The following is a 19,481-nucleotide window of genomic DNA, read 5'->3' on the forward strand; positions in this document are numbered from 1 at the left end:
CCCACCAACCGGTGGCTCAGTGCTGGACCTAAAAGAGGAGGGAGGCTAGACCGATCTTTGCAAACCAGCAAGCCTGATGTCTATTAGCAACTGAATATTAGTAGAGTAATGAAGAAGCCAAAGAGAAGGGAAACCAGAAAGTTTTCACCGAATAGAAAAGATAAGAAATCCAAATTCAGTGAAATTTGTTCCTGAGAAAAGTGTGATAGCTACTTACCTGTCTACTGCTTCTACATCAAAGCAAAACCTCTTCTCGATAGAGTCTGTTTTCCGCCGTGTGCAGGATTTGAGGGTGACTGACTCATCTTCTCCCTGTTGCGGACACACACACTGTCAAGACAAAGCCAGAACAAGGGCTCTGCTCCTCTCCAGGACAAACATGCCACATAAACAGAAGTGATCATTTCATCTTCTCAAACCTGAGTTCACGGCCACGGGAGGTTAAAAGATCAACCATAAACCTTCTCAGGCAAGAGCCTCATGCAGCTAAAATTTGTTAACCATCTTCTACTTGGAGCCAAATGTCTTTAGTACTGATAGATCATGATGGTACAGCATCAACCCACACTAGATTAAACCCTTGATGATAGTGTTTGAAATAGGTTTAATTTATAGGTTTGATATGAGTTGAAACAATATGAAGTCTCCTCTCAAATCTGAGCTTCTATGAAATTGGTTCAGTCATCATGTCTCAGGAAAATCTTCTTGGCCAGATCAAATACCCACAAACATGTTCACATAGCACCATGGACCTCTCTCTCCCTCACAGACAAAATTTTCTGTTGGTATGAGAGATGATTTGAATGTCTCTCTCCTCATTATATCCTAAGCTCCCTGAGGGCAGAGACTGTGTCTGTTTTTGCTTACTCTTGTGTCCCCAGAGCCCAAACAGGCCCTGGAACTGAGTAGGTGCTAACAGATTTATTGAGATAAAACCAATTCCTTTTGTATAATAAACTGCATATGTTTAAAGTATAAAATTTATGAGTTTTCATAGCTATATACATCCATGAAATCATCACCACAATCAAGCTAATGAACACTTCCATCACCCCCAAAAGTTTCCTGCTGTCCTTTTGTAATCCATCCCTCTACCCAGCTCATCTCTAGGCAAACATCGAATCTGCTTTCTGTCACTATACACTAATTTGCATATTCTATAATGTTTTATAAATGGAATGCCCTTTTATATCTGACTTCTTTCACTCAGCATAATTCTTTTGAGATTCATCCATGTGGTTGTGCAAATCAAGAGTTTATTTCTTATCTTTTGTATTATTCCACTGCACAAATGGAATGCAACAGTATTAACACGTAGCACTAATTTACTTCCTAGAAACCTAGAGGTTTCTGTCCCTGATTTCTTCTCTTTCTGTCACGTAAAAATTGGTTAAGGTTCCTGTTTCTCCTGCCTCTCCCAACATTGTTTTTCTAAACTGGGAGGGAAATTAACAAACTTGCCTAGTTTGTTGAAATAGGAAATGTGACTGCGTATGGTAGAACTTAACCACGCGCTAATAAAAGACTAACACACAAAACACAGAAGACCTAGGAAGAGACAGTTTATATTCACAAGCCTTACATCTATTGTCTTTTACTGAATAGTTGAGATTAAGTTCCCAGATTGAGAACAGCTCCTTATGCAATGTGTAAATGATGTGTGTAAACGCCCAAACACACGGGATTCTGACCATGTAATGTCTAACTATATTCAGATTGAATGGCCATGGATCAGCTTCTGCTTTGAAAGTTTACAGGGAGGTGTCCCTGAGAAATGAGAAGAAACACGGAATCCATGTAAGATTGTCAAATATAAGCAGAAAAAGAAGATTCTGTTCCAAGGATGACTACACCATATTCGGAAAAAATCTATAATCTGTTCAATAACCAATGGTTTAAAAAAGTAGTAGGTGCAGATAATAATCAGTTAAACAAATAAATGAAAAGTCATAACTGTAACAAACACTACAGAAAAACAGGTAGGTTGTATTGCAAAAGCCTAAATTAAGGGGATTTGACCTGATTAGGAAGGTCAACAAAGTGTTCTTGGGCTAGAACTTGAAGAATTCACAAGAGTAAGACCAGGAGCACAGGATCGGAGATGGAGAACAGCAGGTGGAGAAGCCCTGTGGTCAGGGCCCATGGAGCCCTGAAGGAACTAAAGGGAAGCCGGCGTGGCTGGAATCTCAGTGGCTGGAATCTCAGAGCAATAGGAAAAGTGGAATGAGAAAGGGTTTGAGGGAGGCAGGGGCTAGATTCTGAAGACTGTGGTCTGTATCCTGAGGGCAGTGGGAAATTAATGAAAAGTTTCAAGCAAGGGCAGGGACAGGGTCAGCTTTGGGTTGCTTTAGACCTCCTGCAGAGACCTGCGTCCTCTCAGACAGTAGAATAAAGGAGAGTCTCTTTCACTACACACATGGTCTGGTCTCTAGGACGAGGAAGCAAATCTGCTCACATCTCCTGGCCGGAAGCGAAGAGAAAAGTGGGTACATTGAAAGGGGCATAATCCAAATGAAAAGAACAGTGAAGGGAGAGAAAGGTTGGAGCAAAAGCATGTTAGGAAGAATAAACACCCTATTATCCACGTTTAGCCTGCCTCTGGCTCCTAAGAGAGTTTTGTACAAATACATCTACAAAGACACTTGATTTTCCTTTATAAATTGAGAAAACATCACCTCTAGACAGTTAATCTTCGTATTTCCTTCACCCTAAAGCTGAGGAAACAGAGTCATCCCATGGAATGCTATTTATTTACATATGTGTCATATGCTATTTTTTTTTTCTTTTTCCCCTCTATAATTCCCCTGCCTCCCACTTTCACCCCTGACCTATGGATGTTGCCATCTCCTTTTTAAGAACTGGATCTCTGAAGGCGGGGCATCTTCTCCCATGCACTCACTGCGTGCACCCAGGGGGCCTGGTGCGCCTGGGTATGGTCCATGGCACACCTGGGGTGTGGTCCGTAGCTCCACCTGGGGCGTGAACCCAGGATCTTCTGCGTGTAAAGTAGACGTACTAACCACTACACTATGGAGCCACCCCCTTATCAATATAAAAATACATACAACTTACAATAAATTATTATATATTATATATTAGTATTTTTATAGGCTTCAGAATCAGGAGCTGCAGACTCCAGAATCAAGGTTTGAGTACTGGCTCTATAACTCATTAGTTGTATGGTCTTAGATATCATGTTCTCTGTCTGAATCTCAATTTCCTCTTTTGTAAAGGAGGATAACTCGATCTAACAAACAAGATAATATAGGACAATAAAAAGACTTAGAAAAATATAAAATGTCATATAAATATAAGGAATTATTATTAGGAAAATTGATTAATATAATATTAAGTGCTCAGGTTCTGTTTCAGGAAGTTTATATACACTAAACCATATAAACTTCTTAACTCGATGAGGTGTTTACTATTAGCTCAGTAAGGCCTAGGAAGCCTCAAACATCCCTCTAACTGGTCTCAATCCTTCACTTTTGATTGCGATAAGAAAGGAATAGAGAAAACACAAGAGAGTTCTTCCTGAAAGATTTAGGAAAGCTCAAGATAAAAAGCCCCAAAATAAAGACTGTGTGAGAGAATAAATCAGTGAAGCTGACTTCTAGGACTAAGGGTTGGAAAAGGACTATGACTCGACCCAAGGAAGACAGGCTGAACTCTATTTTCATTTCATGAATACCAGAGGATACCTATTAACACAGATTTTTAATATTCTTTCTAAATCTGTAATTCCTCTGTTTTGATGTTTTCACATCTGTTTTCCTGGGATTTATGAGTCAACCCCACCCCTAACAAGAAACACTAAAAAGGCTTTGGCTTTTTTTGCTTGATACAGGGAAGGAATAGAGATGCTGATAAACTCCTGTGTTGTGGTATAAGTAAAAGAAACCGATGCAGGAAAATTAAAAGTGGTAGAGTGCAAGGGGGCAGCATGGCGGAGGAGCTAATAGCAATGACAACAGCATTGAACATTACTGACTCGGGCAGTCCAATTTCAAAGCCAGTGTTCCTAGCCTCTACACTGTAATGCACACACATGTGTAAATTCAACAGGTTGCACAAAAATGAGCCACAGAGAAGACCAAGGTTGGAATAGTTATAAAGGACTAATTTGTCAACAGATTAGACACAGCTGAAAAAATTACTTAAACAAAAGCTAGAACTAAAGCTAGAATGGAGTCCATAGATTCAAAGAGATGAAAAATATAAATATTTTCACTGAAAATATTTAAATATCTCCAGCAGGAGATAATAGAGAAAAATGTAGAGGGGCAAAATTCAAAGTGATAATCACTGGGAATTTTCCACAGTTACTGAAAGACACCAACCCTCAAGCCCAGAAAGACTAAAAATTCCCAAGATTGGGAAAAAAAAAAAAAAATCCGCACATAGTACCATCATAATGTAGAACACCAAAAGAAAAACTAAGAAGATATTAAGAGCTGCCAGAGAGAAAATACAGACCACCTAGAAAGGAATGCATTCTGACTGCAGTAAGCACAACCAGAGGAGAACCCCTGGAGCACAGCAAGGAGCTCCCAGCACCAGAGACCCCAGAACCTGATACAGTCTAACTGACTCCTCCAGAGATGGCCGCAAGAATATCTCTATCCCACACACTCTTCATACAATAAGACCCTGATACTACTCCTACCAAGAGACAGGGTCTGCACCATTTCCCATTTAAACTGGGTCGGCTTGGGTGGGCTTTTGTGACTGTTTCAATGAATAGATAGGGCAAAAAATAAGGTAACAAGACTTAAGGCTAGGTCATTTAAAAGGCAATGCAGTGTCTACTTTTGTTGCTGGAATACTCACTCTGGAAACCCAGAGCTGCCCCGAGGCCATCATGCTGTGAGGAAGCCCAAGCTAGCCCGCAGAGGGAGACCAGACAGATGGGCCCTGAGACTAGACAGAGAAAGATGGAAAAGGGAAGAGAAGGGGAGAGGAGGCTATCAGGAAAAAGAGAGCTATGTCTGACCAGTCTTGAGCTGCTGCAGACCCTCACTGTTCCAGCTTTGGTCATCATCTGATTGGAGCCACATGAGAAACCCTGAGCCCAAACTACTCATCCAGATGCTCACCAAATTCCTAACCCACTAAAACTGTGAGAAACACTACAATGACTGGTATTGTTTTACAAATTGCTAAGTTTTTGAGTGATCCATTCCACAGAAATAAATAACTGGAGCACTTACTGTCAACTGGCATCCCGGTAGGTGATAAGTGAGAGTGACTTGAATCAGTTTCACAAGATGAGGACATTCAAGAATTTCTAGCATCTAATCACATTCAACACACTTAATATTGCATATATGTTAAATACAAGAATCTTTCTTAGTTGCAATTCCTAATATAACTTAGAACTAAGAATAATCATCTTGTTTTAGTTACTTTTTAGGGTACTATGCCTCCTGGAACTATTATATAAAAATTAAGACAATTACAGTGAAACACTGAAGGTGTTTTTTTATACATGCATTAGCCAAGCAAATCGAGCATGAAATTTAAAAAATGAACTCACCCCCTTTCCTCCTGACTTTTGGTCAAATGGTACCATGGTGATTTGTTTGGAATCCCGCTGATATGTACAGTAGTGCTTCACCCAAGAAGTTCCAAAGTGACCTGCAAGGTAATATTTCCCATAAAACATCTATACATGTTCACTGCATGCCAGAAAAACACACAACCCATTAACCCACAATGCTCATCTACCCTTAAACTGTTTCTAGGGTCAATATATTCTCCACGCCAGCTAGACCAGAATAGACAGAAATCTGATCCCACAGGCTGGAAATGCAATGGAACCAAAGCTTTCCCCAGGGACCAAGGACTGTTTCCCACTAAATTCTACATCTAACGGGTCTTAAAATATAAGGGAAGTAGAGGTTCCCTGGGGAAATTAATTCACTTTCCCATCATCAATCTCCATCTGAAGTTTTCTTTCTCTCCCCTGACAGGAGTAAGATGATTGAGGAAAGAACACAGAAAGGCTCCTCAAAATGCTTGTCACCATTTCCATCTGGCGCGATGACTTCATGCTTCCAACAGAGCTGCTCTGTGACTATGTGCACAGACATACAGGGACTCTGACCTACTTCTAAGCCCCTGATTTTTATTTTAGCATAACTCAAGAAAATCTGGAAAGCAGACAAGAAAAACTCAGAGACACCAGAGACATAGAATGGAAGTAACTGTAAATGCTCAAATGTAATCTAAGGAGTTTGTGACTCAAAATTATCCCTTAGGAAATAGGGAGATGCCCTATGGTCAAATTCTGATAAAGTCTCTGTTTTTACCCAGCAATTGGCCAATTACTTTATTTCAAACAACAAAGTACTATTAGAGGAAGAAGGTATCATTGGCATTATTAGCCTGCAAGGACCTCGGTCAATATTAGTCTTAGATGCTTACAAAGATCGCATAGCAGAAATGGTAAAAAAAATAATAATAATAACATGAAAAGAGATTTAGCAGACATTTAATAATCATTTTTCAGGGTATGACTGCCCATTGGAAGTGTTGGATGTCAGTTAGTAAACTTAAAGCAATACAGTAAGTGTCTACATTGGAACATCAAAGACAAATGAAAATACCAACCATTCTAATGATGTTTGTGGCTTAGAGAAAAAATTCCAGTGGTAGCACAACTCAAAAATTCCAAAAGTGCTGGATCTTGGACAATTTGAGCATCAAAACAAATAAGGACAGTAATGAATTTACCCTATGAATAAAATGGAATCAGTAAGTCCATACTGATGACAGAAAGATGGTTGGATGGATGGATGGATAGAAAATGAGACAAGAAGGGAGGGTGGAAGGGAGAGAAGAAGAGGAGAAGGGAGGTGGCTTCCTTACATTACACTAAATGGCAACTTGCAAACGTGAAGAGAGTGGCGGAGTTGAGAAATCACCATCTTGCAACCATCATAGTAAAGATCAGTTTAGGCAGGATTGTCAATGAATGTTAAGTCTATGGGTGGCAAAGTTTGATGGGAAGAAGGATATTTATGTGGTCATAATGTGTCTCTGATTACTAATTAGTTATGAGGGGGAAATAGTAACTATACAAGGGAGAAACTAGATAGTACCTTGACTGGGTGATCAAAATTAACATCACCATTGAAGGGCAAATAGCCATCCTATGCCTCCAGATGTGGTAACCAGAGGATAAGACGATGTTACTTACATAGGATTTGACTAAGGATGTATAACTGGAATCTAATCTTGAGGAAATACTAGATGAACCCACACTGAGGAGAATTATATAAAAGAACTGGCATTTAATCTTCAAAAATGTCAAAGTCATGAAAGACAAAAGCTGAGGACATGTTCCATATAAGAGAAACTAAAGTCATGACAACTCAACGCAGCATGAGATCCTGCACCGAAGGAAAACAAAATGCTCTGTAAGGATATTATTGGGACAACTGATACAATTTGGATATGGAATGCCATTTAGACTAAATATTTTATCAATGCTAAATTTCCTGGATATGGTAACTACTGTTACATTTTTTTTTATATCCTCATTTTTTGAAAATATACTTTCACCAGAGAACAATTTTAAGCCCAAGCAAATTTTTGAGTAATCACTAAAAAAAATAAACACTGAAACCAAGTGTTCTAATTCCTTTCCTTTGGGAAGCTTCCAGGAGTGAAGACATCTGCCTAACCAAAATCAATAGAAGGACATGAAAGAGCACAAAACCAGCAAAAATCAGGGAGGAGTAATGTGTGCAGTCAAGAAGCAGGAATGGGAGGCTTGGAGAAGAGCTATTTGCTGTAGAAAAAAAAAAAAAATTCACTTCCTTTTCTCCCTGGCACTGCATGCATGGATTAAGCCTGGAAGTGCTACCCTCATAGCACAGTCCAATACAAAGCCTCTCCCAGACCTAGTGCATGAATTTGAGAACCATCACTGAAAACTCCGGGTAACCAGCACAGGGAATTTCTTTCTTTGACATCATATCAGCAGAGCAATGAATCTTCTTCCTGGCTCTGAGAGTGAGCTTTTGTTTCTACTTTTCATAAAATTTAAGTGTTGGAATGACAGGAATTGAAAAGAAAAAAGAAAGGGCCTAAGTCACGAATGTTTGGGCCTTGCTAAAACAAGTCTCAAATAAAAACGAAATCATTAAATATTAAGTCCACCAAAGGATGTAACTGTTGGTAGACATTAGGTCTAGTAAGTAAGATCTTTCTGAGGCCACTATACCAAGAATATGGTATTTAAAGCTAAACTAAAGGTACAGGTGCCTCCAGAGTAGAGTGACATGAGGAAGAAAAGAACCACCACAGAGGTCAATGCATTCCAGATTCCCAAGGAAATTCCTAGTTACAAAGAAAACAATATGTCCCTCGGTGGTAAATGAGACTTGTGGACATCACCTTTCCTTAGGAAACTGTACTATAAAATTACTCTATTCACCAAAGCCTATATTTACACAACGCAGCTCTGGGCCAGGCACTACTGGCCTAGAAGGTGGTGGATACGCCCTCTACCTTCTGGGTAGAAGGCATGAGCGCAGCCCAAGCTGCTGGTGGTCCTGGCACTCACGTTTCTCCTGAACGTAGAGGTAACCTTCCATGGTGTAGGGACTGATAGTCTTGTGCTCAAGGGGATTCTCCTTCATCTTTTTCATCAGTGATTCCACTTCTGACCTGGTGCCTTCAAAGCGATTTCTTGTCTAGGATGAAAAGAATTTTATTCAAATCAAAGAAATAAAACCCTATTCCCACCTCTAACAATTCAGAACCTCAACCAATAGAATCGTTACATCTAAAATCAGATAATTTAGTTCTACAATCAGCCATCTAAGAATTAGGCAAATATTCAAGAGGTATACTTTGCCCTAATGTCTTATACAAGAGACCATGAAAATCACCTGAGGAACTTGGAGAAAATGCAAATGCCCAGGCCTCATCCCTAAAGATGGACTGAGTACCTTTGGACACAGAAATGTGCATTGAAACAAACATCCCAAGGGATTCTGAGTCAGATGGTCTACAGGAAGGTACATGACCCTGCCCTCCCTCCAGACAGATGGGCTCATTTCTCCAGCAACAGGGAGTATTGCCTGTGACGGCTCAGATGGTGCCCTCCTCCAAAGGCAGCTGCTTCACTGAGAATTACTCCTTCCCTAGGGCAGCCTGTACCCACCCAATAACTAGTCTAGGGACAAAAGTCGAAGGAGTCAAAGCCTGCCCCCCTCGCTTCTATTCTGGCCACTCTGAAGGACATCTATACTTCAGGGAGCCCATGGCAATGACCGAGGCCTCTGTTAAAACTGTATCACAGCTCAACTTCTGCATGGGCCTTATTCTCTCACAGGTGTTTCTTCCAACACTGCTCCCTGTAAACCCGCTATGTTTAAATCTCCACTTCAGAGCTGGCCTTCTAAGGAAGCCGGCAAAACGGGAACATGTTTTGAGAAACATTTTCTGAAACTCTTCAACTTCCTGTTCTCTCAGAAGACATAGAGAACCACGTCAGGGCAAATTGCAGGCTTCTAAAAGCTATGCAAGATCACCTACATGGATGCACTTGGTTTCTTTTCTACACAGGATCATCTAGAGACGAAGACAAGATGTGGACTAACATGGTCCAGTCATACAACGAAGAAGGGGGCTCAAGCCCTACTAACCACTAATCAAAGAGCCCTAGGCAAGATTCTGAGCACCGAAAGGTCATGCTGTTTAAAATTTGGGAAAGGAGATTAGGAGTAAACCACACTGACCTGGATTTCCTGTCAACCTTACTAACAGCTGAACAAGAGCACATCCTTTGAGCTGGAGGCCAGCATGTGTGCCCCACCCCCATCCCCTGAACACATACTCTAAGGTCTCATGTGGCTAGGCAGCTAAGATGCACAGAAGGAGGGCTGGGCGGGGCGGGGCTGGGCTGGGTGGGACTTCCACTGCCAAAGGAAATCCTGACCCTGGTGCTACAGATTTAAAACAAAATCAGCAGCAGCACTTCCGAAAACATAAATAAGTGTTTTAAAATAATGGAGGAGAGGACCTGGGACTACCAGGCATCCTAGAAATGTCTGCCCCCAACTACCCTTCGAACTCAGGCAAGACCCATTCTCCTCACCTGCATTCCGACCCAGATACGTGAGCTCTGCTCGACCAGATCCATATTTTGTTTTTTCCTTTCCTTAACCAGTGAAAGGAAGTCTGTCCTTTTGCCTACTCACGTTCTGTATGCTAATGGTCAGCTGCGTCTTGAAGTCGCCGAAATCCTTGGCCAGTTCATAACCATGGTGATAGAAAGTGAAGAGTCCTTGCAAGAATGCCAGTAGCTATAATGAAGGTAGAAAGGCAGAGTTCACATAAGCAGGTGAAACAGGTAATTTGTAGCTGTACATGAGCACCCAAGTATAGTCTGAAAGTCTACAATAAAGTAATGATAATGGCTATCACTCACTAAGCACTATTTGTATGCCAGGCACTGGAACTTTATATGCCCTATCTCACTGAACACTCATAACGACCTGAGGTAAATAATACTGTTATCATCACTTTGATAATGAGGAAGCAGATTCAGAGTGGTCAAGTAACTTGCTCCAAAACACACAGTAACTAGCAATCACGTTTTGAAACCAGATTTCCTTAACGCCAACACCTAAGCTCTGATCCTGTGAACTTCACTGCCTCCTAAGAAAATCATTTAATCAGAAATTAAAGTCAAGACTCCAACTTAGTCTCCTTCTAGAATTTGTAATATCAGATTGTCATCTAGAATGGTGTGGTTATATTAATAACCAACAAGGAAGAGAGAAAAGGAAGCTGGTGTGTCCTGAGTCTGCAGTCTAACAAGCAAAGTGAAACCAGAGAAAATCATCCAGGTCCGGCTTCAGCTCAAGTGTGTTTCTGTGCTTTCCCTATACTGCAAAAGAAAACGCTACAGATTCCTTTATTAAAATATTCCCATGTTCCCACATTTTCAGTTATGATGGTTTCCCTAAATTCTCATTTAAATTGCCTCAGGCTAAAGGTAAGCCTGTTCATTGTTTAGTCTTGTCTTTAGTGAAGAGTGAAAACATCTGTTCATCAAAATTCTTACAACATGCCTTCATATACTTAAAAACTATTAATGTTCCTGTCCTGGGCCCCTGCCAGCCTTCCATTCTCCAAGCTAAATAAACGTTCCTGCAGTCTTTCCTCTCAGAACCTATATGCAAACCTCACTATTGTTATGCTGCCCTGGCCCCATCCCCAGCTCTACATATCTTGCCTTAGTTCCAAATCTCAATCTGAAAAAGGGCACAGAGAAACACACAGAGGGAGGACAGCCATGTGAAGACGAGGGACAGCTGTGATGCATCTACAAGGCAATGAATGCCAATACTGCCAGCAAACCACCAGAAGCTGGGAAAAAGAAAAGAAGGATAACTTCCCTACAGGTTTCAGAGGGAGCATGGCCCTGCTGACACATTGATCTTGGACTTCCGGCCTCTAAAACTATGAGACAAGAAATTGCTGTTGCTCTAAGATTTTTATGGTACTTTGTTATAACAGCCCTAGCAAACTAACGTAGCTATCAAGAAGTATTCATTCATGCAACAAAAGGAAGGACAAACAGTAGTGATGGAAAGCTGGGCTTGATAAGCCATGTTACTGCCTTTAACTCATCTTTTGCAGGAGGATAATAATGCTACCCACTGCTGTACTGGGTTCTGGTAAAGACTGAGATCATCTATGAAATGGGCCTAGCACAGGAGTGTCAGCAGGAGCTGCTCAGCAACAGAGATATAAGCAGACTAATGTGTTAGAAGTTACACTGTGGTGGCAGAGTCCAGGCCAGGCTGGAGAAGGGGGTGGTGCCCAGCACAGAATGCAGCAGGCCAAAGGGAAAGAACGAAGACCTGCAATGGGGCAGAAGCAATGAGAAAGGACAGGAAGGAACGGCACCAGAGAACACTCAGCAGGTGAAACTCAGAGGATGCAATGCCTGACAAATGTGAGAATGTGTTCTCTGTAGCATTAGGTAACCTTCAATTATGAAAACTCAGAGAACAGACAGAACAGGGCCTCACCTTCATGAAGTCAGTATGTCATTATCTGCAATCCAAATCTCCAGAACATTTAGTACCTCAACAAGAAAATAAAGGTTTCCGGGGCTCAAAAATTATATGGGTTGGACCCAAGAAGTCTGATTTTTCTTCCTTACAACACTAAAATTTTACTTCTTTTTCTGAAGGTCAATAGCATCCTGGTACATGAAGTTATTTTCTATGAAACAACTGAACGTAGTCAGGGGGCATGGAGGTTCCTTGAGTGGCTGGAAGATTTCCTTGACTGCAATCAACTTAATATATGAATACCCACCAATACCCACCCCAGGTAACTCAGCAACTCAGTTCAATATATTTCTTGCTGGTTTCCTTTATATCTGTAAAAATCAAATGCTGTTTGACAGAGGTTAAGAGCCAGACCATTCGAGTTTTGCTATTTACTAGATGTGACCTTGGAGAAGTAAATAAATGTGCTTCCATTTTCTTTAGCTGAAAATAGACATAAAAACAGTACCTTCCTTCTGAGATATAAGGATCGGATGATGTACTATAGGTAAAGTACTTATTAGTAGTACTCTACATACAGGACACACTTTCAGCTAATATTGTTAAGGGTGGAAAATTTTCAAATGGTCAACTTCTGCTTCCCTTGTTTAATGTTAAACAGGGTGTAGTTCTAGGAGATATTCTGTGCAAAAATATGCTAATGTTAAGGGTGTAGTTATCCTGTGTAAAGATATGTTAATGACCACCCTCTGCTTCTGTAAACCTGCTTGCTTGCTAGAGGGGGTTTTGAGGCTTTTTAAGCTATTCCTTCTAGAGGCTAGAGGACGATTCTCTAGTGGGGAGAGTCAGTTGCTGGCTGGCTAATAAAGGCTCATAATTAATCTCAATTGGCTCCGTGGGTCTTAAATTTGAACGCAACCTCAACAATACCAATGATTACTTCACAGTCTTTTTTTGTACAATCTAGGGGCTTACTAAAGTGCAGACTATTGAGCCCCACCCCCAGATTCTGGGTCTGAGATAGAGCCTGAGTATTTGTATTTCTAAGACTTTGACCATTGAGAACCACTGAACCATTGATTCATTCATTGATGAACCTCTTCTCTGTATCCACAGCGCCTGGAGCCACTGACTTGCCTATAGGCTGGTGTGTTAGGAAACAAAAACTTCTGCAGAAAAGGTTAAACATCTAAATCCTACATCCAGCCTCTCAATCAATTCACTTAACTTTGGAAAAGTTCTTGTCACTTTCTCTTTATTCTAAGAAGAGACTAGAAATTTTTTTCATTAGCTTTCTGGTTGCCTTACTTTATGACCTCAAAAACATCTGCAAACCACAATGGTTTTACACTCTTTAAATCCCTCTGGCCCTTGTATACCATCCATCCTGTCCAACCTGGCACCGAACTGCTCGCTACCTTGACTACCTCTCTACTATATACCCCATGCTTCCCCAATGAAGCTGTGAGCTCCTCAGACACAGCAGCTGGATCTTCAGCATTTTCTATGGTATTCAGTAAATAAAAGCTTTTAGATGTACCAAGACTGTTTATATTAAAACAGATGGGCCCTGTTAATATTGGCACTTGACTCCTCTTTAAGGAGACCCTTGGCAGCCAAAGTTATTATATTCCTCCATCTCAGAATAAAAAAATAACTGAGTGCTAATTAGCAGTTGTATAATAAATATATAATAATTGGAAGCTAATTAGGTTAGCTCTGTTCTAAGCATCTTACATGAATAAACTCAGTTAATCTTCATAACATTTATATGGTAGGTAGTATTATTTACCCATTTTGCAGATGAAGAAACTAAGGCTCAGAGAAATAATCAGTTTTCCCAAAAACACACAGCTAGAAAATGGCTGAGCTGCAATTTAAAACTAGGCAGTCTGGCTCTAGAGCCTTAGCAATGATGCTGTACTTCCTCTCAAAAAACTCAAAATACCAATACATTACGATACAATGCCAGGAAATAGGATAAATCCTTATAGATTTCCTTTTTTTTTTTTCAAGAAAGGGGAAGGACAAAAAAGGAAAAGGAGGAGAAAAGCCCACTTAGATCACCAGATTCATCCAGCTGAGCCCAGCCTAGATTGTCTAAACCCCAAAGATGTGTAAGAAATAAATGTCTATTGTTCATATGAGGTTTTTGTGGTTACTTGTTACACAGAAGCAATTAACAGATACAATACCTGATTCATTAGGAACACCTGAGAGAGCAAAACGGTTAACAAAAAAACTCAGCTCAAAAATATAGGGATGGGCTTATTAGAATCACATTGTTCTTTTCCCTAGAAATTCTAGTAGAAACAAGTAAAAATGCTAAAGGCATTATCAGAAACTGAAGGCTGGCTTTTAACACCTCTGTGCCCTAAGCTTGCCTCCTCTGACAGATGGCTTCTCTCACCTTGCAGACCCTACTGTGTCAGAGACTCCTGGCAGACAGAAAGTTGGCTCTAAAGTTTCTAATTTCAGATTAAAAGACTGAGGTGATTAAGAGCTTTTAAAAATTTGCCAGTTAAGGTAGCTGAGAGTAGAATTCTAAGATCATAATTCCAATAGAGTAAAAGATGTAAGTGTCAAATTTCGAAGCCAACTAGACTCTTGATAAAACTACTAGCAAGTCTGCATGCCTAAAAAGCATCCCAAAAATTATAAATTAGAAATAAGGTATAAAACCCACTCTTTACTAAAAAAGGGTGGCCATATTCTTTCAGTTTCTTATAGTTTTATTCTTATTTGCTTAAGAAAATCACTTTCTTAAATCTAGGTAGATAAGAATCTTATTTGTACAGAGACCCTCATCTTGGATCTAAATCAGATGCTGCATTTGGCTGAAAATGCAAGGTCTGTAAGAGTTTTAAACTGAGGCCCGTATGCTCTCTGGTGTTTCCATGAAGTCTTCCTGCTTCAGATTCTGAATCTAGTGCCACAGCAAGGTGGGGTAGTACCACGTCTGCATGAAACCACAACTACCTGGAGGTGGCCTAAGCTTAAGCCAAACTTACTCCCATACTCCAAGCTTTCACACCCCCAGAACACCTCTGCCTATCATGGTCCACTCAGCAAACTCTCCATGCTGCTTTGTTACAACAAACCTATACTGAGAAATCGCTTTATATAGCATCTTTTAAAGCATGAATGGTGTGAGGAAGGGCTTTGAACTCTGGAGGCAAAAAAAGAAAGGTATCATGTCCATCCCCCTATTTCCTTGGGTTACCACTGCATTATTTAAAGGAAGGAAAAAGCTGGAGGAGGAGAGGTAAGTTAGTATAATCACTACTGATTGGCAAGATGAAAAGTCCGCTCCACTTTTACTTCTACCTGCAAGACAAACAGGACAATACAGGATGGCTAAAGGAAGCAACTACTGCTGAATGTACCTGAATGTACCATCTCCCTCACTACAGTCATACAGGAATGGCTACAGAAAAAGATCTAAGGTAGCCAGACTGACAAAGCCCTGTTACTGAGCAGAAGGCACACCATCAGGGCTAGTCAACCTTGTCATTAACAACTCAGAGCATTCTGTCATCTAGGTAGTAGGAAGGAGGGGTGGGGATGAAAGTAAAGACATCATTAAAACATAAATAATAAAAGACAGAGCATCTACTTACAGGTTCCACGAACTCAAACATCTTTCTCTCTTGGACTTCCTGCACCTTGAAGACATACTCCAGGGACACTTCATAGAAATGCTGCCGGACCAGGTCCACTTGGCTGTCTGCCTACAAATAAGACAGAATTTCAGAGAAAAATCAAGTCACTACCCAAAGAGAGCTTTCAGCAAGCAGGCCAGAAAAATCTCTGGAGATGGCTTTTAAAAGCAAATCAAACAACATGAAATAGAAATAAGAGTAATGATAATGGTTGGCCAAACACTTAACTTTGAGCTAGGCACCATGCCCATAGCTATATATACATTACCCTATTCAAACTTCATTAATTTTAAATATTTAGTCCTCATTAAATTCCTAAAAAAAAAGATATTATTATCTTTACCTCTAATTTATAGGAGGAAAATGAAATCTGCTAACATTAAGGAACACGAGGCAGCTGGTACAGGACAGAGCTACAACTTCTATCCTGGTCGCTCGGCCTCCAAGGCCCTTGATCATCCTTAAACCATTAGGCAGTACTGCCTCCATTATAGAAAGTGGGAGGATCTGAGCTCCAGTTAAAAAGAAAACCTGCAGGGCCATCTCCAACCTATCCTCCCTAATGAACAAAACAACTGTTAGAAGACAGGAGACCTCAGAAAAGGACATTTTTATGAGTCCCAAATACTTTCTTTGTGTCATGGACGAACTGTCAGTTTACCACAAGCAGAGTAATTACATTGTTCCTTGTGAACCTCACTTCCTCTGTGCAGGTGTGTGTCCTGGAAAGAACCAACATGGATACAATTAAAACACTGACCTAAGTTCCAGAACCCAGGGGAGAAAATGCGTATGTGCTTGTGTGTGCTCTCAACCTTTCCATAACATAGCCGTGCCAACTCATTCTTTCAAAGCATATTATTACATTGAAAGCATGTTTCAATGACAAAAGTGAATTCTTAATAAAAATTAATATCCCACTGATAGAAAACAAAACACTTTTTTCTTTAGAAATGAAGGGGTGATTCTATAACATACTTTACAAAGACAAACCAAACCCCCAGAGGACTACGTCTTCCAGCGTTCCTTTGTCAAGGTTCCTGCCAAAAACTTGGGACAAATCTTCCCTTCCATCACACCAACCACGGTATTGCTACCAGGGCATCTTGAGGACTTGGCAAATCATTCACTTATTCAAGCATTGTGAGCAAAAAGAAACTTCCTTCATGGAACTCACGGCATAGTCAAGAAAAAAGGATATTAATCAAATAATCATTTAAATAAACAGAAAATCATGCACTGTGGTAAAGCACATGATGCTATGAACACAGCCCAAAAGAATTCATTCAAATCTACTAGCAAGCTCTTCCCAGGGAAACTTACACGTTAATACACAGAAGCTAATGTGCTGAATAACTGCTGAATAAAAGAAAAATGCAGGGCTAAGCCTGGGGATGTACACTAAGCCCGGAGCAGGGGCAGTTGATACCAGCACTGATGGCTGTTTACTGGGAGGCAGGATTTCAGAAAGTGCTGCACTCCCTACGCCCGCCCCTAGGTATGGCTGTTTAGACAACTGGGTGGACACACCTTTTACCTGGGCTCCTGCCAGCTAAGGCCCATGTAGCCTTTCATTGTCTCGTAGTGCAAATCTAGTACACTTACCCTGAGGGATGCATCTACCTCCCTGATCGCCCTCATAGCCTCATATATCTTCCCTGATTGGGTTTGCCCACTGAAACTGAAACTGAAAAAAAGGATCTTTCTGAAAATCTGCAAAGTGCACCTCCTGCAGTCAGGAAGGATGAAGTAGCCAGAAGAAAAGTCCTCTGAGAAAAACAGCAGAACCCTGTCAGTCAGAGAGCTAGCAGAGCAAATGCCTAGGCCGGAGTTACAATTCTATCATTTTCTAACTGGTGAGACTGGTTCAAGTCATTTACCCTCTCTGGGTCTCTTTCCCATACCTGGAGGATGGAGATGATAATATCTGCCCTTGCCCTGAGTAGAGTTGTTTCAAAGAGAAAATGAGCTAAAGGATGAAAGCAATTTCAAAACCACTAAGTATTCCATGCACATTGGTTGCTATTATCATCACCAGGGACATCAGAGCAGATGGGCTTCAACCCCTGCTCCTACCCTAAGCCAACCACGTCATCTCCTGTGGTTGCACTCCTCTCCTAACCAGCCTCCTGCTTTCATTCTCTACCCATCTCCTTCCAATCCAGCGTCCACCCAGCAACCAGAACGCCTTTCCTAAAATCTAAGTCATATGTTCTTACACCCACTTCAACACCTTCCCCGGCCTCTATCACGGTCTGCAAGACCTGGTGTGACCTGCCTACCTGTCCCACCTCACCTCCTCTCACCTCAACCCATTCTCACTGTGCTCCAGCCACCCTGAGCTCCTTGTTGTCCTCAACACTCCAAATCTTCCTTGTAGCCTTTGCACTTCATGTTCATTCTACCTGAAAAACTCTTCCTCTAGATAAACATTCATTTTTTTTTATGTTCAATGCACAGTAAATCTTTTGCATTATGACCTAATAAAATTACATTTATAATTAAGTGCAATACACTTTCATATTTTCCATTCTGTTCTAGTCTACTCTACTCCATTTCATGACCCAGTAATTCAGGTTGTTATGACATACTGACAAGCATGGAACGCTACTCCAGCTTTTCACTTAGCTTCCTCCTCATGCTTGTGGTCTCAGTTCAAATGTTACTACCTTTTCAGAGCAGCCTTCATTAACCACATCATTTAAGACAGGTTACCCCAGGGAGTCTCTACTTATCTCCCTGTTTTTTCCTTACGATTATGTGAAATTCTTACTTGTTCCTCTCTTTTCTGGTGTATTGACTACTGGAATATAAAGTTGATAAGAGCAAAGACTTTGCCAAATATTTTCACTTTTCTACCTCAGTTCCCCAAATGGTACCTGACCCATAGTAAACATTCGCTAGATACTTGTGAAATGAATGCACTGATTTCTACATGGCCATCAGGACTCAGTACCCAGAAAAACATGTAACAGAATGCATTCTGAAGGAAAAGGAAGATGAAATCCCAAAGGGTGTGTGTGTCCTACCAATACCCCTGCCCATTGGGCCATGGAATGCCCCACATCCTTAGCTTCCCCTGAAATGGAATTGTAAGCCAGGATTCCAACCTATCTGGCAAGGCATTCAAGACGGTTTCTCTGCCTGTAACTTGAGAAACTAAATCTACCAGCTCATCTGAGAACTACTAACCATTCTGCGCTTCTCAGAAAAGAAACATTTTCCTAGGCTGCAAGTTCCATGAAGGCAGATTATTCGCTTCGCTCCCCACAATACACTCAAAGCCGGACTCGGCTTTCACATAACTCAACCACTAGATGGCAGTGTCATTCCACATCGCTGCCGTGTCATTGTGCCCTCCAGGATCTAGGGATGGGCTAGAATTTAAGAGTATTCAGTTCAGAACACCGCAATCAGGAAACAATTCTGGATAATCAAAGGAAGTAGATTTCATTAAATGAGTACTAGGTGTTTAATAATGTTCCTAAAAGTTGATTTTTTAAATAAATGTGAAGCAAATCATCACTAAATAGCTGGAAAAACTTTAGCAAATCATTTGACCTCTACAAAGAACTCAGTTTCTTCAAAGGTAATTCCAGGAGGTAAAATCAGAGGATCACCAAGGTCCCTCGATTTAGGTCAGTTCTATTTGCAGGATACTCAAGCTGAATAATAACGGCAAGTAGGCAGCAGAGGACCGTCCCTCCCTCCCAAGAGGGAGGAGAAGTTGAAGAACACGGTGTTAAAAGCAACCCAGAGGCAGGAGCCAGTGTTCAAA

General features: G+C 40.9%; 1 protein-coding gene across 3 annotated transcripts in view; it reads right to left on the reverse strand.

The window, feature by feature from the left end:
* ARHGAP26 (Rho GTPase activating protein 26) overlaps nucleotides 1-19,481 on the reverse strand; it is a 384,667-nt gene that overhangs the window by 258,409 nt on the left and 106,777 nt on the right. For all 3 annotated transcript variants that reach the window (XR_001594606.2, XM_016126539.2, XM_016126542.2), the window contains exons 6-10: nucleotides 15,662-15,772; nucleotides 10,215-10,319; nucleotides 8,573-8,702; nucleotides 5,537-5,637; nucleotides 218-312 (exon numbers count right to left, since the gene is read on the reverse strand). Coding sequence is in view for 2 of the 3 variants with exons in the window: in XM_016126539.2 (XP_015982025.1) it covers nucleotides 218-312; nucleotides 5,537-5,637; nucleotides 8,573-8,702; nucleotides 10,215-10,319; nucleotides 15,662-15,772 (542 nt within the window). In the remaining variant the exon portion in view is untranslated. The remainder of the gene's footprint in view (nucleotides 1-217; nucleotides 313-5,536; nucleotides 5,638-8,572; nucleotides 8,703-10,214; nucleotides 10,320-15,661; nucleotides 15,773-19,481) is intronic.

Source organism: Rousettus aegyptiacus, unplaced genomic scaffold (genome assembly GCF_014176215.1).
Source record: "Rousettus aegyptiacus isolate mRouAeg1 unplaced genomic scaffold, mRouAeg1.p scaffold_m13_p_7, whole genome shotgun sequence".
In the NCBI taxonomy this organism is placed as follows: Eukaryota; Metazoa; Chordata; class Mammalia; order Chiroptera; family Pteropodidae; genus Rousettus; species Rousettus aegyptiacus.